This window comes from Balearica regulorum, chromosome 2, assembly GCF_011004875.1.
Source record: "Balearica regulorum gibbericeps isolate bBalReg1 chromosome 2, bBalReg1.pri, whole genome shotgun sequence".
In the NCBI taxonomy this organism is placed as follows: Eukaryota; Metazoa; Chordata; class Aves; order Gruiformes; family Gruidae; genus Balearica; species Balearica regulorum.
The window spans coordinates 15,049,417-15,077,162 of NC_046185.1; the positions used below are offsets into that span (position 1 = coordinate 15,049,417).

Genomic DNA, 27,746 nt, shown 5'->3' on the forward strand with positions numbered 1-27,746 from the left:
AAGCAGCGTGACCAGCAAGTCGAGGGAGGTGATTCTGCCTCTTTTCTCCACTCTCATGAGACCCTGTGGGAGTACTGCATCCAGCTCTGGGGTCTCCAACTGAAGGACATGGAACTGTTGGAGAGAGTCCAGAGGAGGGCCATGAAGATGATCGTAGAGCACCTCTCCTATGTGGACAGGCTGAGAGAGTTGGGGTTGTTCAGCCCGGAGAAGAGAAGGCTCCAGGGAGACCTTCTAGCAGCCTTCCAGTACCTGAAGGGGCCTACAGGAAAGCTGGTGAGGGACTGTTTATCAGGGAGTGTAGTGACAGGACAAGGGGTAATGGGTTTAAGCTGAAGGAGTGCAGATTTAGATTAGACATTAGGAACAAGTTCTTCCCTGTGAGAATGGTGAGACACTGGCACAGGTTTCCCAGAGAAGTTGTGGATGCCCCCTCCCTGGAAGTGTTCAAGGCCAGGTTGGATGGGGCTTTGGGCAACGTGGTCTAGTGGACGGTGTCCCTGCCCATGGCAGCGGAGTTGAAACTAGATGGGCTTTTAGGTCCCTTCCAGCCCAAACCATTCTGTGATTCTGTGAAGAAACAGCGGGCATAAATTGAAACAAGAAAGGTTCAGACTGAGTATAATGAAAAGAAAAACATGGGAAAAACATAATATTGGGATTGGGTAAAATGGTTTAGGTGCTGAGCTGTAACAGACCGTAAATCCTGAATAGTCAGACACCATTTCCTGTGCTCCTGGCTCCATTCATTTCATGTAGAAACCAAAGGTACTTTACCTCCCACAGTGACTTTTCATTGGCTAGCAGTGAAACCTGTGATATAGCCCAAATTCTTAATTAAATCAAGAATATTTTTTTCTGCAAAACACAGCTATAATATTAGAGTTAGTGCAGGCTCATCTTGTGTCTGGATGGCATGTTTCAGAGCTGTATGGACCTACCTGCCAGGTTTCCTGTGTGGATAGCCTCTTTTATTTGGCTTGGACTGTGAGTTAGGCTTCTTGGCAAAATTATATTAGCTAGGACCCAGTGCTGCAGCAATGGGTTGCACGAGCATCTGATCTCATGTATGCCTGGCTAGATTGAACTTGTGTGCTGTGCTCCTCTCCTGTCCCTCTTCTGTAGTTAGCAAAGTAACAGCCACCCTAGGTCTCCTTGTTCCAACTGGTATAGCCTTGCCCAATGTTACATGCATACATAGTGGGTAAAAAGGTTGGTTTTGTTTATTTTTTCTATTTAAGAAAGAAAGAAGCTGGTGGGGTAGAAGGGGCAGTTCCAGCCTTTCCATTTCAGAAACCCAATACAAGTTCCTCACTCATTTCCCTCAGCCGTGCAACAGTCATTTCTTCCCATATGGGCAGCATGCTCCAGGATTACCTATATCTCACGGTCTCCTAAAAGAGACCAGAATTTCAATTCAGACATGTATTCTCTGATTTTGTACGTGAAGGAGAATGCCTGGTCCAATCTCAGGCAGAGCTTGGTCCTGCAGCAAAGTATTGCTCCTCTTCCACCTTCTCCCAGCTCTGAGTTTCCTCCTGAAGAACGGATAACTGGTCTGTTCATGCTGATTGTAGCATTAAGAACATCTCTGGATTTTGTCAGCCAGTGGTCCCAGTGTGGCCAGAGGGTTCCAGAATTTGGACCCCCAGTCTGGCAAGCATGTTTTGGTGACTTCTGGGGTCAGAGGTAAAGACTGGGGGTGGAGAGGGTATCGGTGTGATTGTACCTACCCACAGGGATGTTACTATGCCACTTCTGCATGACTAGTAAGAACTGCTGTGAGTGAGGCTAGCAGTCCTGACCTTGAACTTCTAAAAGGCATTATTTCACCTCAAGAAACTTTGCCTTGAATTAGTCATTCTTTATTATTACCCATTAATGATTCTAAAACCAAAGTGTTTAGCTTAATGAGTTTATTACTATAGATCCTAAAAAGTGTAATTCTGCTTCATTTTGGGGAATATCAATTCCCAGGAAGGGAACAATTCAGGATGAGTTATGTTGTGCTAAGTAAACCTGTTTGCCCAAATACTCTCATAGCATAGTAGGGGAGCGATGACAAGAAATGTGGTCCCACCCCTTCATTTACAGGTCTGAATAGTTCAGCGGAGGGTGTGTAGCAACACCGATAATTTACTGCTGGTAGCAACAAGTGGTTTTCTGGAGGAACAAGTGGCAAAGAAACTGGATTACAAGAATGGTTCTGAGTCACAGAGTCTCCTGGGATGCTCCTGTGTTGGTCATTGCTCGGAGATGAGCTTGGAGTCAAACTAGCAACCAGCTAAATGGTTTGGAGGATTTCCCTGTTGAGGATGAGGTTGAGGAAGTATGACTGTTGTCTAGTTGCCTTTGCAGTGCTGTACATAGCAGTCAAAGGGAGACTTGGAGCTGACCCTCTGCATTACTAGCTGATGGCATGTCCAGCTCTTCGTATACCTAGAGGAAGACTATGTGCGACTGGTGCTCAGAGTGACCTGCAGGGTACATTGCTGCACTGTGCCTAGTGTCTAGCATTCTCCTTAGCCTCCAGATATCATTCCTTCATTTTTAGTGTCAAGTGGGAAAGAAAATCTATAGACCTTCATTGCAGGGGCCCTGGGGTTTCTCTTGACATCTCCTGCTGTGAGGAAAGGTGAACCACAACTAAGCATAGGCTCACTTCTGAAGGCAAAATAGTTGCTGTGTCAGAAGAAAAGAGTATTATCAAAGATATGAAAATATGATCCATTGTGGGCAAACTGATAGGGAGATCTGAGTAGGTGGGCACTGACAGCAAAACCTTCACACTTACTGCTCATCATTTGTGGAGTGTCCCACTGAAATGCATGACTAAGTTGCTCAACCACACCTGACTCTGGGTTCTTGGGGGATAAAGCCTGTTTTACAGCTGCTTCCTGCGTCGCAAAGGCATGGGTGATTTTAGCATTAGACATCAAACGTCCTTGCTACTGAGTTAGGGAGTTAACGTTCCTAGAATCTCTTGTTAAACCAGCAGTGCACATTGGTATAGCTGATACTACATGTGCCTGTTTACAGCCTACAGCAATGGTGTTACTTCCTTTGCACTGTTCTCTTTGTGCTAGGCTTTTCTAGGTTTTTCACAGATTTTTGGGGGACATCAGAGGCTAGAACCACTCCATCGATTCTCAGGTTGCCTACAAGCTGTGCAGGCTTGCATGCAGAAGTGCCATTGCTAGGTTAATTCTTCACACCTCAAACCAGCCTGATGGATGATGAAGTTGGAAGCAGAGATAAGCAAGTCCTCCCCTGCATATCAGGCAATATAATTGCACAGCCAAATTAAGGAGACTGTAACAACTTCTCATCTAAGTTTGAAGCTGACCCTGCTTTGGACGGAAGATTCAAGCATGACCTCCAGAGATCCCTTCCAACTTAAATTACTCTATGATTCTAACACAGGAAGGATTTTTTGAAGAGAAACTGCAAATCTGTTCTCCCGGCTCTGAAGTCACCAGGGGAATTACTGGAATTTTCTGTGCAGGTCAAAGATGAGTAAAGATCACACTCTTTCCACCTATGTGGTGAAGCACAGCAGTGATTAATATACCAGTGAGTTTACTATTCCTGCATTAGTGAAATCATATTCACCTCTGTATGCTCTAAATTTGCTCCTAAATTCCACATAGAAATGCCCACCCTAAATTACACATAGAAACGAAATACAAATTCACACCTGGCTGCATGCTCCCTGCAGACGTGTGCTGACTTTAAGGCCACTGCCACCTTAACAGTAGTTGCTCTTGCTTAACTCAGTGAGGGGAAGGCTGGATTGAGCCCTGTCCCTGGTTGTCTGCTCCCCCTACAGCGGATGAATGAGGAGGGGTTACTGTATGTACAGCAGGTGCCAGGCACATTCCGCAACACTTTTATTTCCTCTTCTTGAGGAATTCACAGACAAAGTAGATGGTGACTTGGCACTCGGAGTCATTCCACTCTCCCGTGCTGAGCATTTCCACACAGTCCTCACGGCCAGCTGGGTCGTGAGGCTCTCCTTCCTTCCAGTTACTGTAGTTCTGCAGCAGACTGTTGTCTGCGTACACAAACTGTCCTTCTTTTTCCATGTCATTCAGCCCAATGAAGGCTCGGAAGAGACCACTGTTGGAGATGTAGTCAGCAATCAGGGCGTTGGTTGCCCCATCTTTAGGCATGGCCAGTGTTCCTCCTCTGTCCCTGCAGTGGATCAAGGCTTCTCTGTAGTTCTTCTCTTCTTTCACGATGTAATAGAATTTCTCATCTGTCTCCCTGATACCTGCTATAACTTTAAATGGGGAAAAAAAATTGCTTAATGGCTTTTCCACAGATATTGAAGGTGCTTCTATTCCTATATGACAAGGACATGATTTTTGCATTAGAATTAATAAAAGAGAGACAGTAAAAGTATTCCCACCGCTGAATTTGTGATGAACAATGAGGACATGATCAGACATTGATGGGAATGACAAGTACCTTGTACACATTAGGACAAGAACTATTCAGTCCTGATTGGCATGTGTCTCCTGTGACACTTCAGATATCTAGTACTAATCAAATTAAGGCATGCTAAATGGACAAAGAGCAATGTCTAACTCTGGATCACCCTCATTGCTTTGCATGCTTTTCAATACAATTGTGAAAGACTGACCTGGGATAGAAACACAGGGCTATAGATAGCTTTTCAGGCCCTTTCGATGTAGAGGAAAATCAATGTGACTGCTAAAATAAGACATTTTAAATACAGCCTGATATTCAGAGCTGCTGTAGCCACTAAGTGGCATTGACTAGGAAGGAAACTGTGGCTGCTTAGCAGCTTTACGAGGCAAACCTCTCAGGCAGCGTGTATCCTAGTGAATTAAGCAGTCCTGAGGAGCACGCCTGGGCAGATGGAAGTTGATTGTCCCTGCTGATGGATTGCTGGAATGGTCCTTAGCAGAGCTTTGACCTGTGCTGGTTTTGGCTGGGATAGAGTTAATTTTCTTCACAGTAGCTAATACGGGGCTGTGTTTTGGATTTGTGCTGGAAACAGTGCTGATAACACAGGGATGTTTTCGTTCCCGCTGAGCAGTGCTTACACAGAGCCAAGGGCTTTTTTGCTCCTCACCCCACCCCACCAGCGAGTAGGCTGGGGGTGCACAAGGAGTTGGGAGGGGACACAGCCGGGACAGCTGACCCCAACTGACCAAAGGGATATCCCATACCATATGACATCATGCTCAGCAGATAAAGCTGGGGAAGAAGAAGGAAGAGGGGGATGTTTGGAGTGATGGCGTTTGTCTTCCCAAGTCACCATTAGGCGTGATGGAGCCCTGCTTTCCTGCAGATGGCTGAACACCTGCCTGCCCACGGGAAGTGAGGAATGAATTCCTTGTTCTGCCTTGCTTGTGTGCGCGGCTTCTGCTTTACCTGTTAAACTGTCTTTATCTCAACCCACAAGTTTTCTCACTTTTAGTCTTCTGATTCTCTCCCCCATCCCACCATGGGGGGAGTGAGCAAGCAGCTGTGGTGCTTAGTTGCCAGCTGGGGTTAAACCACCATGGGCAACTAACGCTTTCCCAGACAATTCAGGAGCTGTTTAGGCACAGTTTAGGAGTTAGTAGAGGACCACTCCTGATAATATGACATTGAGTTTTGTAGGGTTTAATGATATAGATGAGGGCTGTTCTGTGCCAGTTACCCACAGTCTCAGACACTTTTAATTTTGTGATACAAACCTAGTCCTAGAACTGTTGTGGAACCTTCTGAAAATCTCTGCTATGCCAGGAAATGTGCTTCCTTCCTTTCAATGGGGGCATTTTGCACTGTCCACCTGACAGCACTGCCTGCAAACATGGCTTCTTACAACCCATGTCTTTGAGTGTTGATCTCTCGTTACAGGAAAATGATGCTTGCATTGTGGGAAGCATAGGAGTACCGTGCCTGCAGCCTTCCTGTGCCGCAGAAAGATCAAGAGGTTCTTATTGCTTTTCCTGCCTTTCTGGAGCAGATTGGCACAAAGATTTTCCTTTCATTGCCTGAGTGGCTGCAGAGCCTGAGCAGACTGACAGTGCAGAGGCGGTTAGCAAGCTGTGCCTTGTGCTTTTCATGATGCTTTCTGTTGTGCTTTTGATCATTTCTGTATTGTTTTTGCTTTTATTTATCTGCTGTTTATATTCTTACAGGTGTAAGACTGTCTCTTTTCTGTATGTTTTGAGAGTGTCTCACACAGTGGGACCCTCTCTCTTTACCTGGATCCTTCCATAGAGCAGCAATGGTAGAAGAATAGCAATGATAAATGTTATAGGAGCCAATAAATCACATCAAATACATAAGGATCCTTACCGTTCTTTACAAACTTGATGGATGTGTTAAGACGAGCAACATTGATGTTCAGTTGTCCAACAACTCTGCGATACCTTCCACAGTCACAGACTGTGCCTGATGCAATACAAAGGACAGAGGATTTATCTGTTTAGAAGCATTCATGTGCGTGCATGGAGGGGTGACTGTAGCCCACTTCCAAAGGTTCTGAAGACTTGGCCTCAACTTGTAGAAAGCCAGTCTCACCCTGCCCCACTGATCATATTTCTGTGGATCAAAGCATTTAATATTTTGGCTCTGTACACTCCCTTGCTAACTGGCTTAAGGATCCCTGCTTTTAAAAATGTGGATAGAAGACTTTGCTATCTTCTTTCCACCCATATCAGTGTAGGATTTGCACATCCTTTGCCCCTCTCGTTATTCCATCTAGCTGAGGGGTGCGCCTTGTCATGGTGATCACTGCAGCATTACATCTGAATGCCGGAGGTCTGCCTTTGTATCCACAGACACCACTGGTTCCCTGGCATTCTAATAGAAACAACAGCCTCCATGACATGGGGAACTCCTGTTTTCTCAGTGAAGGAGTTTTATGAGTATGCATAGAGGTTGAACTGGCAAAACTTTGGTGGAAGGACCATGTTAGTGAACTGCTGCACGCACTGTGAGCCGGCAGAAATAGTTGATACCAACTCAAATGATCAATAGCTTTCAAGCACTGACATCTCAGTTATATTTTCGTTGGTAAACTGAAATTTGGCTTAGTATAGGGGTTTTTGTTCCTCTATTATTCTTGAGGAGAAAATTCGTTGCTGATGGTTTCTCATTAAGAACCAAAGTGGCATTGCATATGAAATATCTTAAAAATGAACACAGCTGTACATTCAAGGTGGGAAAACATTCAAGGTTATTAGGACTCTGAAGAAACTTTCTGGGTCATCAGATCCAAATTCTTCTCCTGTAAGCAGATGCATTGCATTTATTTGACAACAGATTATGCTCTGTCTAAAATCACTTAGGTTTTTTGTCTCCATGGTCCTGTTAGGAAACTCTTAAAGGACTTAATTCCTTTGATATTCAGAAACCTGTTTCTAGTATAAATATACTCCTGGCCTGTTTATGTGTTAGTTTTTATGATATCAAACATTGCCTATTAATTTAGGTAGCTCTTATCCATATTTTGTATATGTTGGTATAGTCATAGCCATCAGTCATGCCCTACCCAGCCTTCATTTTGCTAAACAAAACTTTTTCAGTTTCTTCCTGTTCATTTCACCTATTCTCTAGTTTGTCCATGGGCCTTAAAATTTTGTGAAACTCCAGACAAACCCACCCTGAAATCCAAGACATTCTGCAGAGAAAAATGCATAGCATACCTGCTTTTCCCTTTTTTCCAGACACCCCCGATAAGCCTTTGACTCCTTTCTCACCTGAATAAAGAGGAAAAGATATTCTCAGATCTCCAACAGCGCACGTGTCAGGGGAGTGTATGTGAAAAATCTGTTTAATAATATATTAATGGTGTGCTTCTGATAGGAAGCCCTGATGTACTGTACTGGCAGATGTGCCAAGTCAAACAAACCATGATTAATTCTGGTGTATGGAAATAAGGAGAACCTTTTAATAGCTAACTCACTGATAACACAGGCATCTTGCGTGCTACTGGTTCCTGGTACCACTTTAAATATAAACTGCACAACGATCCTGAGAGGCTGAAAGCACTCAAGAAATCTGTGGGAGGTGATACCTGGGTTCTCGCATTGCCTTGCAGAGGTTCAGTAGCTCCATGAGGGGATGAGGTACCAGCTGAGGCTGATGTGCACTAAGCCACTGAATTTGTGTGTGCAACAGATTACGTGTGCGGGCAGCAGTTAGTACCTGCACAAAATGAGGTCAGTAAGGAGCAGCGTTTCATTTCAGATATAATTCATGGAAATGTGATATATTTTCATCCAACTGCTTCCCTCTTTTTCTGTAAATCATAAAAATGATAGAAACATGTCTTGAAATGCTGTGCTACTCTATGAGTGGAGGTGACGAGATTTTTAAAAAATCGCAGCTGTAATTTGGATCAGGAACAGCTGGGCTTTATCTGAAATTCATGTCAGCTTTTTTATGAATTAAAACCTTTAGAGGTCAAAAAAATACTAATGCTTGCTCTGTCTTCTTGACGGCCGTGTTTTGATGTGCTTTTTCCTTTATGTGGTTGTGGGTTTTTAAAGAATTTAGGAGTTGGCTGTCATTTTAATTAGCATTGCTTGACAATGCACACTTACTAGCTGAAGTTTCAGGGTTGCTTCATTAAGAACTTGAATGTTTAATGGTAGACTTAAACAGGGACTTAGTGACCTTTGCTTCTGCAAATAAAGAAAATCAGAAAACCAGAAGGGGACAATAAATTGTACATTCAGGTTGAGAGAGGTTGATTTAAGGGCTCAGAACATTGGTTTGCTTACAGGTAAAGATAAGCCATTTGTGGGATTCTTATATTCTAGTCTCCTTTGGTGACTGAAGACACCTTAGGAGATAACTATCTGTGTTCTCAGTTGTCTAGGTAATTCGGAAAATTAGTCCCTCAGGCCAAATTCTTTTGTTCTTCTCTGTTAGTGAGGCTGGCTGGAGGCCATCAAAGGTTTATTAAAAACCATTGGCTTGAGAAGCTCCCCGGAGATACTGTTCCACCCACTCACCTGCATGCCTGGGTTGATGCACTGGTTAGAGACCACAGAGTTCCCCTGGGGATGGTGGAGTCCCTGCTCAGCTTTCAAGGCAGGTCTTGTGGCAGAAGTAATGTTCCTTCTTAAGCAGCTCTTTAGGAATACTGGAAAGAATTGCTTGAGCCTCTTCTCAGACGACTAGAGCATAATTTCATGAAATTGTTGTCCAGGTAGACTTGGAGTCTACCTTGATTTGCAAGATGTTGTGATCCCTGATTATGTGAGTGCTTTCTTAAAACTGCTAAAATCCTTTCCTTACCGAGCTGTCCTGTGCATTGCTTACTGTGTTGGTTTTGCATGGCAAGGTTTTGGTAGCGGGGGGGCTACAGGGGTGGCTTCTGTGAGAAGCTGCTAGAAGCTTCCCCTGTGTCTGATAGAGCCAATGCCAGCTGGCTCCAAGACGGACCCGCCACTGGCCAAGGCCAAGCCAATCAGCGCCTCTGTGATAACATATTTAAGAAAGACAAAAACAGTTAGAGAGAGCTTTTGCAGCCAGAGAGAGGAGGGAGAAGATGTAAGAACATCTGCAGACACCAAGGTCAGTGCAGAAGGAGGGGGAGGAGGTGCTCCAGGCACCGGAGCAAGATTCCCCTGCAGCCCGTGGTGAAGACCATGGTGAAGCAGGCTGTCCCCCTGCAGTCCATGGAGGGAGGATGAGGGGGTGTAGAGATTCCACCTGCAGCCCATGGAGGATCCCACGCCAGAGCAGGTGGAGACACCTGAAGGAGGCTGTGGCCCTGTGGGAAGCCCGCGCTGGAGCAAGCTCCTGGCAGGACCTGTGGATCCGTGGAGAGAGGAGCCCACGCCAGAGCAGGTTTGCTGACAGGACTTGTGACCCCGTGGGGGACCCACGCTGGAGCAGTTTGCTCCTGAAGGTCTGCACCCCGTGGAGGAGACTCACGTTGGAGAAGGCCGTGAAGGACTGTCTCCCGTGAGAGGGACCCCACGCTGGAGCGGGGGAACAATGAGTCCTCCCCCTGAGGATGAAGAAGCGGCAGAAACACCGCGTGATGAACTGACCGTAACCCCCACTCCCCATTCCCCTGTGCCGCTGAGGGGGGAGGAGGTTGAAGCCGGGAGTGAAGTTGAGCCCGGGAAGATGGGAGGGGTGGGGGGAGGTGTTTTTAAGATTTTGGTTTTATTTCTCATTCCTCTACTCTGTTTTGCTTAGTAATAAATAAGATGAATTCCCTCTCTAAGTTCAGTCTGTTTTGCTCATGATGATAATTAGAGAATGATCTCTCCCTGTTCTTATCTCGACCCATAAGTTTTTTTTTTTCATTGTACCTTTTCTCCCCTGTCTAATGAAAGAGGGGAGTGATAGAGCGGCTCTGGTGGGCACCTGGCCCTCAGCCAGGGTCAACCCGCCACACTTACTCACATGTCCCACAGCAGTGCAGGTGATAAGGTGTGGCATCCTGAGCAGCAGCAGAATATTGACTTAGGCCTTCAGCATCCAAAGCAGAGGCACAAATTTGGCTTTCTCTTTTAGAGCCTTCAGAGGATTTACTTCACAAGGGGCAGATTTCTCCCTTATTCTTTCACTATCAAAGAAGAATGATTTCTTAACCCATAAAGCAAATTATTTTAGCCGAGTCGAATATATTGCACGTGGGAAATAAAACAGTATCTCACTTAGCTCTCGTCACCAGTCTTTATGGATAACTTTATTTGGAGAGCATTGGTCACAGCATTATTTGATATTACTCCATACCTGGAACTCTCACAAAACACATATTTACCTTGAGGGAAACAACAAGAAATTTTTGAGACCAGAACTTACCTTTTCCACCAATTGGGCCAATTTTCCCAAGCATTCCCTGATCACCAACATCCCCCACAGGTCCTTTGTTTCCTAAGAGAAGAAATAAAGAGGAAAAGAGTATGGATGGTTTCTGTTATTTCTTTCCCAAGGCACTATTTAGGTCTGTACTTTTCCTGAGCGTGGCCAGTCCACATGTCAAAATGAGAGGAGCCCCGAGGATGGTCGAAGGAGGCCAGCGCAGATCTCTGCTACTGTAGGATACTACAGTAGGACATTGCAATGCACCTTAGTAGGGCTGCCTGTTCAGGGCCCAGAAGTGTCATGTTTTCTTATAGAAAACACAAACCAAAACTGCTAGTGAGTATTCAAATATTGATTTTACTTCACAGCCAAACCAGGCCAACAGCAAGTTTTATTTGTTGTTTTTTTTCTCCACCCCAGACAAAAGCCTTTCCTTCTTCCTGGAGGTAAAGTCCTTGTGGCTTTGCTGGGAATCCTTCTCAAAGCAGGACTGCAAATAGGGAGCTACTAGTTTTGCTGTGTGTGCTTTCCTGGTCCTCAGAGCACCAAAATAACAAATGCCTTTTTAATTTATTAATAGTTTTAAGTTCTAAAATAGCTGGCTAATGATGACAGCCCAATTTAGGGAGTCTCAGTTTGCACACTGAATTTAACATCACTAAGATGCTTCGTAAATGGTTGGTTACCTGATTCCCTTGTATCTTACCTGATGTTTTTTTTAAGGTAAGAAGCAAAAAGTCCTATGATGCATTTAAAAATGGATTTTTTTTTTTTATTATAAGAGGTGATTTTAAAGTTTCTATAAAAGGAGAAACTTTCCTGATTAGTCTTAAACCACTGTCAAGGAAGAAAGACCATGGATATGCATTATCATTAAGCTTTAATGATAAATTAAGTTTTTGAATTACAGTATGCAAACAAGGCTGACACCATCACATCTGGTGTCTCCAAATGCTCTGCCCAGCTCACACTGTGGATATGGGATATGTTTAATAGAGCTGAGTCCTGAGACATCTGCAGCTCCTTGTTCTCAGCTCAGATGCTGTTTGATCGGAGGAACTTTGTTTCTCAGTGTATGCCTCCATTTGCTTTTCTGCAAAATAGGGACAACTGAGACTGAATTTTGTTGAGCATCCTGATGCATTACTAGGAAATAACTCTCAAAATTCAGTTTCAAATAAAAGATCATTTCAGTAAGAGAACAGTAATCTTTCTGATTATACATATGATCTGGATTATGATTATATATATGATCTGGGTCTTCTGGATCTCACTCATGACAGCCACTTGGGAAAGCAGCAGTAAATGTACTGGTTTGTTACATGACTCTATAAATTTATTGCTATATACAGCTGACTTATGTACTGGTAGGAATTGCACCAAGCTCTCCAAGTATTGTTAGGTTCACTGATTAATGTTTGACAGGATTGTGAAATCCACTGGTGCAACAGGACTGAAAAGTATTAAACATCACTGATCATATGCACCAGTACAGTTGTGTATAATAATATTTATATACCCATAATAGCCAACAAACTGTCATAAATACCTTTTGGTCCTTTTGGTCCAACCTTTCCTTGTTTGCCCACTTCTCCTCTATCTCCTTTTTCACCTTCATCCCCTTCCAAAAAAACAGAAAATAAAACATCATGGTACATTTCTCTCACTGCAGTAAGTGCAACTATACATCCTCAGAAAGTAAAGTTCACTTTTTTTTTTTCCTGCTAATTTGTTTTTATTTCACAGCGAAGGCACAATAGCCATGGGATAAATTTCCAGAGAAGAGCTGATGAATCTGACCATCATTAGGAAAAGCTAAAAACTTTCCCTTTTGGAGAGGCTATTCCAACATGAGAATTATACACCACCAATTCCTAGTCCTACCCTTTAAACTCTATTAGCTATAAAGCAGATAAATAAGCCAATATTTCTCTGTTGGGAAATCTGTACACACACAGTAGAACTACCTATGAAGGCAATAGGAATTTATTAATTGTTCCTAGTGACTCTGTAGTGACTGTGTTCAAGGTATGCAGATGCTTTTGGAATGGAAGGAATGTGATATGATGAAATAGATCTTAACATAGACTTCAACATTTAGTATGGCAGAAGTCTTGCCTTCAGTTTTTGACAGGTGACGTTTATATGTTGATATAACATGTATTTTGCAATTGCTCCAATGCTTTATTTTGAAAATGTCATACACAGAGTATCTGTAAGGGGTAAAATCATTCCCTTTATTACAGTAGTGCAGAGATTTCTCCAAATGAGATCAAGACCCTGTTACACAGGCTCCTGTATAGTACTGTGTAAGTACGCTCACTATTGTAAGAGACAGTCTCTCACTGAGCAGCTTACAGTCTAAAGGAGCAAGACAGCAATTAGTGGGAAAGAAATATTATGTCCTTCCTTAGGTAGCATAGCATTTTGCTTCACATTCTGCAGGAAATTGGAGGCACAACTGGAGTTGATTTTCTATCTACTATTTCTTAGTTTTGAGCCAGATCTCAAGAACATCTTTCCTCTTTTTTTTTTTTTTTTTTTAGACAAATGCTGAGGGGTGACAACCCCTGCACCCCCTGCACCAACTGACCAGCAGGGAATACAGGCAGTCTTCCAAAGCCTCTGCCCCCGTCCCCTACCCTTGTCAATAAGCCTTGCCGTGCGGTGGGAAGCAGAGCCACAGTCCCTTGGCCAAGCCAGGATCTCAGGCGTGAGTGGCAGCTGGTTGTGTCTGTGCCTGCAGCCCAGACGGGGAGAAGAGGCTGCAGTCCAGCATATGGAGTACCCAAGGGAGGGAAGGCTGTCTGGACGTCAGCAAAAGAGAAGTGGGGACAGAACAGCATTAGGTGACAAGACCAATTACCTGTCTCCCTGAGGATGGTGCCTCCAGCCCTGGCAGAAGGTGTTCAGGGCACTGGGTGTGCTGGAGGTGACTGTCCCAGGCAGCTGCTTCCAGCCTCCCACGAGCAGTGGTTTCAAGGGCTTGCCTGAGCCAAGCACTGCATCCAGACCACTCGTGAACAGCCACTAGTGATTCTTCCCTGCACAAATTAGTCCTGTACCTTTTAAACCCATTTATATTTTTGGCCCCTATAATTTCCTGTGGCAAAGAGGTCAACGATTTAATTATATGCTGAGGGAGAAAGTAGCTTCCCATGGTTGCTTCCAGACTGATCGTTTCATTGGGTCTCATTCTTTTTTTCTGAAAAATACTGCCCACGCATTCCTGATTTACCTTCTCCTACTTCTGTAGCCATAGGTAGCATATTGTGGGCTGTTCTGTGGGGTCATGAGAGATGAGAGGTGGTGCGTATCAATTGCAGCATATAAAATGTAGTATTAGCTGTTTGGCTCCTTTCCATGTGAGTTATGGGGACTGGGCTGAATCTGTCCCTGTATGCTGAAAAACACTTCAGTGTTGGGACTCTCTTGTGGAGGACAGACCTACCGCGTTGGTCAGGATGCCCTTCGGAGGGTGGTCAGTGGTCCAAGCTGAGGGAGATAAAGGGCTAAACTTCAGTCCATTTTAGAGGGAGGAAACATTTGTTAGAGGGAGGGACAAGGGGGAAACCTCATGTGGTTGGTGTGTGTGCTGGCTCACTCAGGCCCTTTGTTTTTAACAGGCTGCTACAGGACAAAGTAGGAAGGGAAAAGGCTATAAGCAGCCAGCAATAGCAATTTTAAACGTCTCTATTTTCACTGGTTCTTAAAACATACTGAAAAAGTCAGTGTATGTTTCCAAAAGCCAAGCTCCTTAAATATTCAGCTGAAGCTGCGGGTCTGAGCCTGGAGCTGATGGAAGGATGCCTGCTTGTACTGCGTTCTTGTCTAGAGATCATTAAACAGCAAAGCCCGACAATGTACAGTTTAATTTTGCTGTTGACCTCAGTGCTAACAGCATTTACAACTGAGATACCAAGAAATTGTCCTTTCTAAACCCATCTATGAAACTCTTGAGAAAACTGTAAAGTCATTTCTCAGTAGTTCAGAAATTCAGAAAAGGTTCCCAGGGGCTGACAAAGGGCTGGTGAAATGAAATTCCAGGAGAAGGTTCAGAGCTGGTCTGATCACAGTGTGCAAACCTGTATGGGGGGGAGAAACGTGTGGTAACAGAAAGGAAGCAGGGTGTGATTCAAAGGCTGGAAAAGCTGGATGAGCCCTGACTAGAAATGCAACGTGGGATATTTAACAAACGAACCACACTTTCCAGCACGGGAGGGAGACACAGGAGGCTTTTCATGCCCAACCTGTGCAATGAATTCCTTTCTGTAAGATATGCTCTAACTCTGCATTTGGTGTAGAAACTGCTGAGGGAGTTCCTTTGGTCTGTGTCATGCAGGAGAGCAAACCAGATTCCTGCTGACCTTCCAAACCAGGGCTTGTCACCCTGGTAGTCCTCATCACCTCTCTCAGGCCAGCTAGTTACATTCCCTGTGGCTTGCAGACAGCTCTGTTGGGTTAAACGCTCCACAGAGACTGTTGTTTGCTGCAGAAGGAAGACTTGTGTACAAGAAAGATGCCTTTTTTGTTTTTTGTTTTGGGTTTTTGGTTTTTTTTTTTTTGGTAAGAAACATTGCTTAGACAGTTAATCTTAGAAATAGAGCCTAGGAAAGAAAGTCAATCTACAAGTAGAGAAGCTGTTATTACTTTCCAAAGATGTTTTCTTCCAATCTCAGTTTCAACATTTCGAGCCACTGAAAGCTGCAGTGGCTTTTTCTGAGAGACTTTGGAGCAAGCTTTTCACACACGGGGCTGCTGGAGATGAAGCTACGTTGCCCTGTATGGGCTATCAGACTGAGAGCCGACAGATGAAAGGGGTTAAAAGGTGTGGGAAAGTTTGTTCTGGAGATTTTGAGAGATTAGGGAGTGTCTCAACTTTCGTTGCTAACACCTCATGTAGTCCCAATTTTTGCCCAAGCCCTATAAAAGCATAAGGGAGAGGGAAGTAAGATCTATCACCTGTTTCATCTTGGCGTAAAGCAGCCTACCACACTCTGACTTAGTTTTGCTACCTTGGAAAATGGGAAGAATAATAATTTGCCTATCTGTAAGGCAGGGAAATCCTGCTTTTCTCATATTGCATCTGAGAATGGATAGGCCATTACAAAACAAGGGGAGAAGCAAACAGTATTAATTAGTGGTACCATCTCATTATTAATTTAGGACTGGATTAAGCCCAGTGCTTGATAACATGGTGTTATAATTATAAATGCCTTGTGTCCTCCTTCAGCTGTTGTGTGCAGTGATCTCAGATTTTGGCAGGAAACGTGAACTCTTGGGTTATGCTCCCCCCTCGTGGTCTCGCTGTGATTTGCAACCAGGTAGGGGGGATTGTGAGAGGTCGGTCGACTCTGTTTTGGGCAGGGGTTGAGCAGGCTTTGTCTCTAATTTATAATAAGCATTTGTCCCTTTCCTCTGGGACTTCATGTGAGCAGGCTATCCTACTCTATTAGCCACTTTTTTTTTTTTTTTAATCTGCCAGAAAACTGAATCTAAATCCTGACAGTACTCTGGACTGGGTTTTTGAATTTTGTACTACTGTGCTTTGTGCAACGTGAGTTTTCTTACAGAAAAAAACCCCCTCTGATCCCTGACCTCATGTTCTTGCAGTTTATACCTAGAGGTTAACTTCTCCTTTGTGCTGCCTTACACTTGGGGCAGTGTCAGGTTAAGTTTTTGCTTAATTAGCAGATTGTCACCTTAAAACTGTGGTTGCAAAGCTGTCAGATAATGCACTGCACTGGCATTTGAAGCACTCGGACCCAGTAGCTGAAGCAAGGCCATTTCTCGACCTTGTTAGTATTCCCTCAAGCTGATGAACTTCTTTTGTGTCACAGATTTAAAATACCAGACTATTGAAGTGAACACTCTGAACAATAAATTACTAGACTCTTCCAGTTGGGACTGTGCAAGACAGAAGGAAAGCAGAAGCCATAAGCAGTAAATTACTTTTTCAGCCATTAGAAAATTTTAATAGTAAGTAAGAGGGAACCCCAGTCCTTCTTTCTCTTATAAACAAGCTCAGGAAAATGTTGAAGGTCTAATAACCAGCAGGATTTTTAGGCAGTTGAACGGGTCTCTGCCTCTTTAGGAGTTTCACTAAGTAAGACAATATTAAGAGGTTACATTTGGTAAAAATTTAATTAGTAAGAATTTACTGACCTTCAAATGACTTAGATTTCCCTGCTGAATATTTTGTAGGCATTTTATGGGATTTCTATTCACAAATGGAGGAAGTTTTCACATTAAATTGTTCACATGTGTTTAGCCTTGTGTGTCCCCAAGTCTTGTGAACAAGGGCTGACCCTGGTTCTTGGAGAATCAGGATGTAATCCCTGGGGATTACAGAGCCCACACTTATCTGTAGAGGCAGCCCTGCATCAGGGTGAGAAAATGCTTTAATGGCATTGAGAGCAGCCCTGAGGAGAAGGACTTGGGGGTGTTGGCTGATGAAAGCTCAACATGAGCCAGCAATGCCATATCCTGGGCTGCATCAAAAGCAACGTGACCGGCAGGTCAGGGGAGGAGATTCTCCCCCTCTGCTCTGCTCTCATGACACCCCACCTGGAGTACTGCGTCCAGCTCCAGGGCCCCCAACATAAGAAGGATATGGAGCTGTTGGAGCAAGTCCAGAGGAGACCATGAAGATAATCAGAGGGCTGGAGCACCTCTCCTATGAAGACAGGCTGAGAGAGTTGGGGTTGTTCAGCCCGGAGAAGAGAAGGCTCCGGGGAGACCTTATAGCAGCCCTAAAGGGGCCTGCAAGAAAGCTGGAGAGAGACTGTTTAAAAGGGTATGGAGTGATAGGACAAAGGGTAATGGCCTTAAGCCGAAGGAGGGCAGATTTAGATTAGATATTAGGAAGAAATTCTTCCCTGTGAGGGTGGTGAGGCGCTGGCACAGGTTGCCCAGAGAGGTTGTGGATGCCCCCTCCCTGGAAGTGTTCAAGGCCAGGTTGGATGGGGCTTTGGGCAACGTGGTCTAGTGGAGGGTGTCCCTGCCCATGGCAGGGGGGTTGGAACTAGATGATGTTTGAGGTCCCTTCCAACCCAAAGTATTCTATGATTCTATGATTCTATGACGTCTGTAGGATGCCTAAAGGATAAAGCCGAGAGGAGACTCCTAGCTGAGCTTATGCATCTGTCTCTCTGGGAGCACATAGCATCCAACCTTTTCACTCAGAGCTTTGCTGAGAGACTCCCTGGGTCCACGTAGGATTTTACTGAGACACTTCACCAGGTGTGCTGGCAAGTCATGGCCTCGGGTCAGCTCCAGTTCCTGTCTTCTGACCCAAAATACTACAGAAGTGTTAATGCTCTCTAAGTCTCTATTTTGCAGTGAATCAATTAAATCATTTCTATCATTTCTTCTGAAGCAAAAGAAGGGCAAAGACCCTTGACCGGAGTGACCCATCCCAACAGGCAGTATGGGTGGCACTGTCCCGAGTTTAGCTCTCCATGCTCTGTACTTTATCACTACTTTACCCCATGGGATTAGCACCGACCACAGCCCCGCATACCTTCCTCAACACTCCAGGCATACTCACCTTTCAAATGGTAGAAACACAACTTTTGCTGGGTTACAGCACAGTTGTCTTCCTACATCAGATACTCTGAATTGAAAAAAGTCCACTACCAGCCAAAAAGTCCTTGAAATGCCATGGGGGCATGTCTGATTTGCTGGAGGTGGTGGTGGTGGATTGTTAACCTTGATTAGTATGGGCAAGGCTGCTTTGTACTACTTGCCTTGGATGCATTTAGCATGTGTAGGCATAGGCAATGTCCCACCACAAAGGCTTTGTATGGAATCTGTTACGCGTTTTTACCCTCTGATCTTGTGTGACACAGTTCTGCTGAGCCCCATATTTCATGCTCGTAGTCCCACCCGAGATGGCATAGGGACCTTCCCTACCTCCACAGACAGAGTGTGAAGAGTACCGGTGATTTCTGCCTGTCCTGAGTGTGAAACTAAAGGGATAAGGAGACGTGCATAATCCTGAAGCCTTGAGACCCCTGCCCTCCTGGAAGAGCCTTGCAGATAGCCACAGGATTAGCTCTCAGCATCTTCAGTCTGCAGCCTACGGACACTGAGTGACCCTGACCACGCCATGAACCTTTGCAGCACTTGCACATGCACAATCTCTATTGAGAGGTTTTGTCACCAGAGGGAGTCGCAGACTCCAAGAAATAAGCAAATAAAGCCGAGTTTGTCTTTCCAGTGTATGAGCACGTCACAGCTACGTCAATGGAAAGCCTCAAGATTTCCTCTAATTTCACTTTCAGTGTCTTTTAGATCCTTAACAAATTTCCCGTAGCAGTGGGGATTCTTGCCTTCAAGCTATATATGGGTGCTGAGGACAGGATTTCTTCACATCTTCTGCCTATCTATCTTCCCTGTCCTGCGTCCTCCCTTCAGCCCCCAGCACTGGCCTGCATGCCTCCCTCCCCTCTGCCTGATGTTGAGCACTCTTCTGACCCTGTGTTGAAGGAATTCAACTCACTAAAGCGGGGAATATCAATAAGGCAAATAATACACATTTTTAGTGAGTGAGCAGAATCAGCTCAGTGAAAAGTCTGATGAGTAAACAGCCGAGCCAGCACAAGGTGAAGGTCAGAGTGGGGGAAGATGTTGGGTGTCCCTTTTTGGCAGAAAATCTGACAGATGAGTCAGCTGTAGTGTGCAACTGCACCCATAGCCACTCTCTCAGGTGTCCTGCAGGAACATGCAGGGGTCCCACAGATTCCACCGTGAGAAATAAAACATTTTGCTCACAAGTTCTTAAAGTTCTTGTCTTTTTTCACCCAGTTCCAAATGAGACAACAGGGGCCCCTCCCTGGTGAAATAGAAAGAGTCTTCAAGAATAAACTGGATTTTTTGCTTGCTTTTCTGCTTTCCACTCACGAACATCCACAACCTTCAGTGGAAATACCCTCTTCTCTCATTGCATTGCATGAGCCAGATCCAAGCCTTCAGCAGGCTTAGTGAAGCTCTGCTGACTTGTATTATTTGAAAGTGTGGGCCTCTGTGCATGACTGGGAAACATATTATTTCTTTAATAACACAGCAATAATTTAAATTATTCCTGATTCTCTTTTCACTTGGTCTGCCCAATTTAATTTTCCCAGACTATTCCCCTGCCATTCTGACATGATCTCAAAGACCCATGGATTACGGTGGCTTCAGTGAGGAATCAGACTGACATTGGTAAGAAAGACAGAGCCAATACCTTTTGAATTTATGTATTTAAATCCACGCATACATGCTTTGTAGCTCAGGCTGATAAACTTCACAAACTTAACATATGCTAAAATGAAGAAGTCTAAAAGATATGAAAAATAGAATTATGTGTTGAAATTCAAGGGCTCTTCAGATCAATCATGAGGCGCTAAGAGGGAAGGTTAGTTATAGGTTTGAACAGTCTATAGGATGTGGTAAGGCATTTTATGTTTTCGGAAGGAAATGTGGATAACAGCATATCTGGTTTCTGAGAGAGTTTGAGATTTTCCAGGAGTGGAATTGCGTAAGCGAAATTAAAGCTGAGAGATGGACAGCTATACTGGCGACCACAGTAAATGCTATTTTGAAGCGCCAGCCAATGTCATAGAGTTTATAGCATCATTTGTCAGAAATAATAATAAGGAAACGGTTTACATCCTAATTGCTATGGGAAACTCCCGGTATTCTTCAGATTTCATCTCATTCCAGTTTCTCAACCTGGATCTGATTCAAGACCTTTGAAGTTCCTGTGTCTGGATTTCAAAAGAAATGAGCCGGGACCTGGGACAGATAGCAAGATCTAAAGCCAGTCTTCTGAAGCACTGAGCTCCTAGGAATCCATGTGAAAGCTTCTGCAGAGCCAGCCCCCGCCCCAGTCATCTCCCCCTGCTCATGCTTTTAATGGGAGTTTAGGAGTCAAAGTTTTGGGCCCCCAGCTTATTTCTGCCCTCATGTTGTTGCCTGTTGATTTACTCAGACCAGGTCAGATCCCATCTCAGATGAGTCAACAGCCCACTTAAAACTTCCTTTGCAGGTTAGACAAAACTGAGCTTGGAGTCTCCAGGCTAGAAGAAAGGACAGAGCTGGGACATCGGTCAAAGGCAGAGCCCAGGGGAGCAGAGTCAGGTGTTCCAGCCACTGCCAGGGCATGGACCAAAAACTGCTGGTTTTGCTCCCACTGCCTCCTCAGTCCCAGTTTCTCTCTCAGCAGCAGCAACAGCCAGCCTGCTTCCAGGCTTGGGAGGGTGGAAAGTAAGCGATAGGGCCATGACTAATTTTGCTAGGCCAAGCACTTGGCTGACCTGGGAAATTCCTTGTTTTGTTTATGCTTGACCTGGTTCTCTTCAGACCCAAGACGTCGATGGAGTACAGAACTTGGCCTTTACTGCCCTAGTTTCTCAGCTGTGGATAAGTGTTATCTGATGTAAGTTTCCAGAGGTCCTGTGCCAAAGCAGTCCAGCTAAGACCAAGTTGTTCCTAAACATCTCATGCCAAACACCAAAAATCACTATTTACAAATACTGAAATCTGTTTTGGTCCATAGCAAAGACTTTTTTTTTCTTTTTTGGTTTTCCAGGGTATTTCAATAAGGGTCCTAGAAATATCTCCCACATTTCTGTTTTTAACTGCTATACAAGCCAGCTTGCTGTGTACTTCAAAAGCTTTCTCAAGAAGACAGAACAAGACAGCCATTGCACAAGGACTGTGTTCACTAGAAAGAATCCCCTTTTTGAGAAGAGACCTGAGCATTGCCTAGAAAGGGAAACTGGGAGAGGAGTGCCAGCTTTTCATTTTCTCTTATTCTTTTTTTCCCTTTTTCTGGAGCGCATATTTAGAAAATTTCTTTGCATAATTTTTTACAGACTTCAACTTTCATTTGCTTGCAGCAGCGATGGAAAAGCAGCGGATAGATGGAGGAGATTGCAGGGCGCCTGATTTGCGTCATGCAGAACCACCAGAGGTCAGACTTAAACTCCTAGTCGTTTCTAATGCTGAACAGTTTAATTCAGACTGACTTCTGTCATCACAACAGAGAGTGCAAAAGGCTTGCAGGACATTTACTGCATTCCTTCTGTTCCTGGGAGACTGCATCCTTCCAGAGTATTTTCTAGCTCTTTGTGCTATACACAAAGGCCTCTGGTTTTGCTTCATGCTTTTTGGGAGCTGGTGAGACTGTCACAACCGGTTTGAAGACTTTCCTGATAATCAGCCTGGAATTACCCTTTCTTTTCATCCCATCACTCATATCATACTTCTCTTGTCACATCTCAGGTATGAGCGTAACAAAGAGTGTGTTTTTGAAGGGGAAGAATTTGACTTGCACAGATTAACTTGCACAAGTTACATGTGGCTTGTACAAGAAATGGCCAGTTTTCACAACACTAATGACCCTTTTTTGAACAGGTGATTTTCAGGGTGAGCATGCAGAGGGGTCGGATGCTTGCTCCTGGAGCAACTGTGAATGCCTGGATGATGAAGTGAGTAATGCAACCTCCAACAGCACAAGAAATAAAGGGTTATAAGTTCTGAGCCTCTCCAAACAACCACACTTCCTCCTCAGCTTTCTCTTCGCCATTAAATCACAGAATGACAGAATGGTAGGGGTTGGAAGGGACTAATGGAGACCATCTAGTCCAACCCCCCTGCTACAGCAGGATCACCTAGCGCAAGTTGCACAGGATCATGTCCAGGTGGGTTTTGAATATCTCCAGAGAAGGAGACTCCACAGCCTCTCTGGGCAGCCTGTTCCAGTGCTCTGTCACCCTCAGAGTGAAGAAGTTTTTCCTCGTATTGAGACAGAACTTCCTGTGTTCCAGTTTGTGCCTGTTGTCTTGTCACTGGGCACCACTGAGGAGAGTCTGGCCCCATCCTCTTGACACCCGCCCTTTAGATATTTATAAGTATTGATTAGATCCCCTCTAAGTCTTCTCCAGGCTAAACAGACCCAGTATTGCTGCTGCATAGCACCAGGGACCATCTCCCTTGTAGCCCACAGACTGGATCTACGCTACAGGACAATTTGTGCCTTGAACTGGGTTAGGTGAGGTGGGACAGTGTAGGAAGTCTTACAGCTACTAAATACCTTTTCATTCCTTGCACTTCTAGGTGCTTTGGCCCGTTAGACACTCCCATGTTCATATGGAAGGAGGAAGATGCCACAACAGGAGTCTGGCCTGCGGTGGTAGAAAAAGCTGGCCAACGTACCGTGTGAGCTCAGCACCTCTGTCTTGTGGGATCACCACTGTGTTCTACCAAAGCCGAAGATGCTGAGCAGATGGAGGTGAGGGGGTGAAACTTGCACAGCGTGGGTCAAAACCCATTTTCAGGAGAATGGTGGACAAAGGGGCACAACAGATGTAGCATAGAAAACAAAACTTACAGCAACAAAAGTCAGAGGCTTGTCCATTGTCAGGGTTAAAGTTTGAGCAGCAAAATGTTGCCTGTGGCTGTTCTGTGGTTGTAGGCTGGGGATCGTGTGCTCTGAGTCCATAGATGTAAGATGGATGGAGGAAAACTGGCAGCTGGACAGACTTTCTTCTGCCATATTAGGTCAGCATGCTTCATCCTTGACTACAGGGGATGTCTGAGGAGTAACAGGGTAGTTAACACCCCCCAGCTTGCTCAGTCTTTAATTGCCCAGCTGACTGACAGTCAAAACAACCAGTGCCATTGAAAGCTGCTTGTAACCGTCCTGGAAGAGCTCAGCTCTGGTACGAATTGAAATTGGTCTATAGGATCATATCACATAGACTGCAAAATGTATTTGATGACCTGCAGTGGATGTGAGCCAGTAATTTGGAGGTAATTTACTCAATACTCCTTTTACCAACCATGGATCTTGGGCATGGTGATTTAAAGTAGTAGTGAGAACTGTGCCAATATACTGTTTGGCTCCTCCTGTGTCTTGGTGTCAAGTAAGAGGCAGTAGGACTGGTAATGACTAAATCCTGACTTTCTCAGTATCACGCTTGCAAAGAATCATAATATCTAACCTTTAAATGCTCCCTATACAAGCTAGACCACAGAAACCAGCTGGAGTCCCAGCTAGTTTCATGTTGTCACCAGACCACCTCATTAGCCTTGTGACTTGTTAAACACAATTCTGTCAAACTTTGTTCTCCAGCCTGCCATTATTCAGATACTAACTAAACAAACTCCCACTAGCTCCCTTGGGGATCATTACATCTCTCTGCATTTATGCTGTGGCAGCAAAAGTTTAAGCTTGGATTGTAATCATAAAGAAATTAACTTGCTGATTAAAAAATGGTCCTTTAAGCAACATGCATTTGAATAATCCATCATAAAAACAAATGAGTCTGTAGCAGTGCTTTTGACTTGATAATCTTTTTTGTGCTTAAAATTTAAATCAGTTGCATTTTTTTTCTCTCATTCTGTAGCCTATAGAAAAATACAATGAATTACTAAAAAGAAAGCAATAGTTCGAACTGCAATAGCCATGGTGTAGAATATATATTTTAGATTTGTCACTGCAGGATAGATTTGTACATCATGGACCTAATTTTTGGCTGAGGTACCCTCCAGGCAATTCCATTGACGTTAGTTGTGTTACACAAAAAGTAAGTTAATGCAGAATATTTGAGTTCAGATATTTGCAAAGTGTTTTGAAGATAAAAGAACTGCACATGCCAGAGCTGATCTAGTGCTCATTGAAATCTGTAGTGAAGGTCCTATTTAATTCAACAGGAGCTGCTGGATCAGGTCTGATGAATGCAGCAGAGCTGTGTTTACAGGAAAGCATTTGGAAATAATGACAGTTCAGTCATGTTAAATATTGCATATCTCTCCATACCTATAGGTGCAAAGCGAACCATTAACAGTTCACAACAGGTGCTTACTTTTAGACGAAGTCACTCAATTTATGGCTGCTAGCTGTACTGGTTGTGTGATGAATACAAGAAGTAAGTGAAGATTTATGTGGCTGGAGAAGGATGCAAAAGGACAACTCTAACTCACATGAGGCTATGTGACACTGTTCCTGAAACTAAACAAAAGCAAATTCAAATCTCCTTGCTTCATCACTTCCCCCCATCACAGTTCCACTTTTCTAGATGTTTGTACAATCCACAGTAATTCACATCTTTCATCCCCAGCCCATGCCACAAGCCCTCCACGTCCCTATTTTAAAAAGTCAGCCTTTATCAGTACTGGTCTCAACATTAGCAAACTGATATTCCTCACCTTTTGGTCCAGGTAAAATTGTGTGTGTCGAGCAGACATCTGTCGTAGGTCGATTGTCAACATCAAAACCGAAAATCTGAGCTTGGAAGATAAAAAGCACTACTAGGGTCCCATATTTCCTTAGCTGTTGTTCTTTCTTGCTGCTCATCCTTGCAGCTTCTCAGGAAATGCCTTTCGTTGTTACAGTCTTAACAAATGCAGCTGATTCAAAAATAAATGCTCCACTAACTGAAGCAGTGCAAAGTTGGGAGCTACATGCAAGAACAGCTAAATAAAGTGAAGAAAGGAGTTCGACAATGCTGTAGTTATTTCTGTTCTGCACATTATCCAGGATATTTATTTAACACTGACAGCTGTTTATTCCAATTTATCTCTTATCTGTGAGATGTTTAGCTGCTTTTGCCATGGAAAATTTCTTCAATACATGGGGATATCTGTTTTGTCATATTTTTTTCCTTTCGGCACTGACTCTTCATGCCCAGCTTTTCACTTACTCAAGAGACAAAAGACTTTGGTATTGTATCCAAGTGAGTACTAATTAGTTATAGGATACTTGTGGCTGTTTTTGTGCTGGAAGAGTAATGCAGGCTCCATAAAACATATGGAGAGACTTTTCCACAAAAGCTTTCCTCCAAGGAGACCGTTAGTGACAAGAGACGAGCTGCCAGTCTGCTGTGGGTGGAAGCCTCTGGTGCTATTTCACACCTTTTGGGTGCCGTGCACCCGTAGCTCCCAGAGCAGGGAATGAAAAGTTGATGTCATCAATGGGTGTTTGAGCCATAAACCCAGAAATGATGGGTTTATGCTTACAGATTGCTCCACAATAGTTGCTCCAAGTCCAGATTGTGTTGGTAGACGTGCTACAGAAGGGCAGATTTCAGGATGAGCTCAAATGACTGCAATACCTCCTCTTATACCACCTTTCTCCTCTCCTTGCTAACTGGAAGAGACCATACATCAGGACAGTGGTATAGCATAGGTCCCAGTGCAATGTCATCTCTGGGTCATCCAGGAAGCTGCTGCTGGTTCAAATCTGCATGAGGTAGCTGTCAGGTTTTCTGCTGGGTGCTGGGACTTTGCGACGAGGTGTAGGAGGCCTCCTGGGTGGAGGAACAGGTAGTGTGCAAAACCGCTGTATATCCTTTTGGAAGGAGCTGTGACAGATATCCATCCATGTGCAATCCCTTCCTAGAAAAAACTCTAGCTTTCTCCTAGGGAGAGCACAGTAACCAGAGACAGCAGACTATTCGAGGTAGCCTGTCAGCAAAGAAAGAGGAGATGAGTATTCACAGTCTTTCCAGGAATTTCGTTAACTTCTGGTTTCTTACACAACAGAGGAGACAGTTACTCAGAAAGCTGAACTATGCTTTTGAACTGCCTAGTGTGTGAGAGCACATGTTTGCTTTCTTTCCATTCTAGGCAAAAAAAAAGCATTTCCTATGATAATAGCTTTGAGATGCTTTCCTCATTATTTAAGAGAGTATCAGTTCCTTAGTCCTACAATGTTTCAGCCTTTTGGTAGACAGAAAAAGTAGCAGCACTGATGTAAAAGTGAATACCTTTTCTTAAAGGCTGAAAGAAGGCTTTGATTTCAAGCTTTCATCTGGGATGAAATGTTGGCCAGAGTCCCAAGAGGGGTCAAGGCACTCCTCTCCCTCTTTCTTTCTAGCCTGGTCTCAGACTGTCCCACTTTTCAAAACACTTTTCTTTTTTGTTAAACTGTGTACAGTAATTTTCAGAAATAAATAGTGGTCTCTGTCCTAAAGAATGTCATCTAACTAACACCCTCAAATGTGGCCTTAATAACGGATAGACCACAGCTAGAGGAGGTGGGGGGGAAAGAGAAAGCCGGGATTATAGGCGGATAGAGTCGTACCAGGAATAAACTCGTTCCTCTGTGATTTGCGTTGGGCACTGTGCCTCTGACTTGTACACTGTAAATCTGTTTTATTTATCTTTTTCTTTTCTTCACTTTCCATTTTGTGAGCAGAAGGTCAATGTAAGAGCAAGAATAGAGAGCGTAGGAGTGGGAAGCTAGTGTACTTAGCTTTGGAGGAGGCATTTTGGGAAATGTTTCCAAACTGACGTGAATGATGCTATCTGTTCCACAGTACTGAGAGACTTACAGTGACTTCTTTGTCGTTTATCAAGGATAAAGAGGGGTAAGTGTAAGTGAGAGAGGAAACCATTTGTTTAACCAGTTCATTCACCGACCAGGACTAAGCAGGGAACGTTTTTTGGCCACTAAAATTCCTGTGATCATTTTCAAATGTTCTCATTCCATGTTAGAAAAGGAATCAAGACCCGACCATTTTTTTTTTCCGCTCCATGAAAGTAACAAAATCCCTAAACACACAGTGAGAAATGAAGCTTAATATATCCAAGAGCTTGGTAACAAACGAACTTATTTAAAATGTAGGAGACCCCGATTCAAATTCTTTCTCTGCCTAATTCAAACCAGTGTTTGCACCGGAGCCTTAAGGTTATAGTGCCTTATTACAAGGCTGTTTGCTAATCAGTTATGTCTTCTTGTATGTTGGACCAGAAATCCTGTCCTGGAGCTAGGAAACCTGCCTTAACAGGCAATCCATCAAAACTGATATACTAGCACAAAAACCTTGCCTTTTGGCAAACTAGTATTTATCAAACCAGTTGCATTGAAAAATCTTCAAGCAGCTTCATTGGTGATGGAGATTTAATGAGGCACATTGCCTATTGTGTATGTTAATTCTTATTGAATCAGACTTAGA

At 44.0% G+C, this 27,746-nt stretch overlaps 1 protein-coding gene across 1 annotated transcript; it reads right to left on the minus strand.

Moving 5' to 3' along the window:
* Nucleotides 1-1,901: 1,901 nt before the first annotated feature.
* COLEC10 (collectin subfamily member 10) lies at nucleotides 1,902-26,277 on the minus strand. The gene is made up of 6 exons (XM_075743438.1): nucleotides 24,997-26,277; nucleotides 12,347-12,418; nucleotides 10,795-10,866; nucleotides 7,671-7,724; nucleotides 6,319-6,414; nucleotides 1,902-4,282 (listed from the first exon to the last, which is right to left on the minus strand). The coding sequence occupies exons 1-6, from the start codon at nucleotides 25,142-25,144 to the stop codon at nucleotides 3,891-3,893; spliced, it is 834 nt and encodes a 277-aa protein (XP_075599553.1). The 5' UTR covers nucleotides 25,145-26,277; the 3' UTR covers nucleotides 1,902-3,890.
* Between the last annotated feature and the right edge of the window lie 1,469 nt (nucleotides 26,278-27,746).

Coding starts and splice junctions, on each gene's coding strand:
- COLEC10 (XM_075743438.1), bottom strand. CDS start 25,144: ATGAGCAGCAAGAAAGAACAACAGCTAAGGAAATATGGGACCCTAGTA. Junction 10,867..12,346: donor TGGACCAAAAGGACCAAAAG/GTATTTATGACA, acceptor TTCTTCTCTTAG/GAAACAAAGGACCTGTGGGG. Junction 7,725..10,794: donor TGGCCCAATTGGTGGAAAAG/GTAAGTTCTGGT, acceptor CTCTTTATTCAG/GTGAGAAAGGAGTCAAAGGC.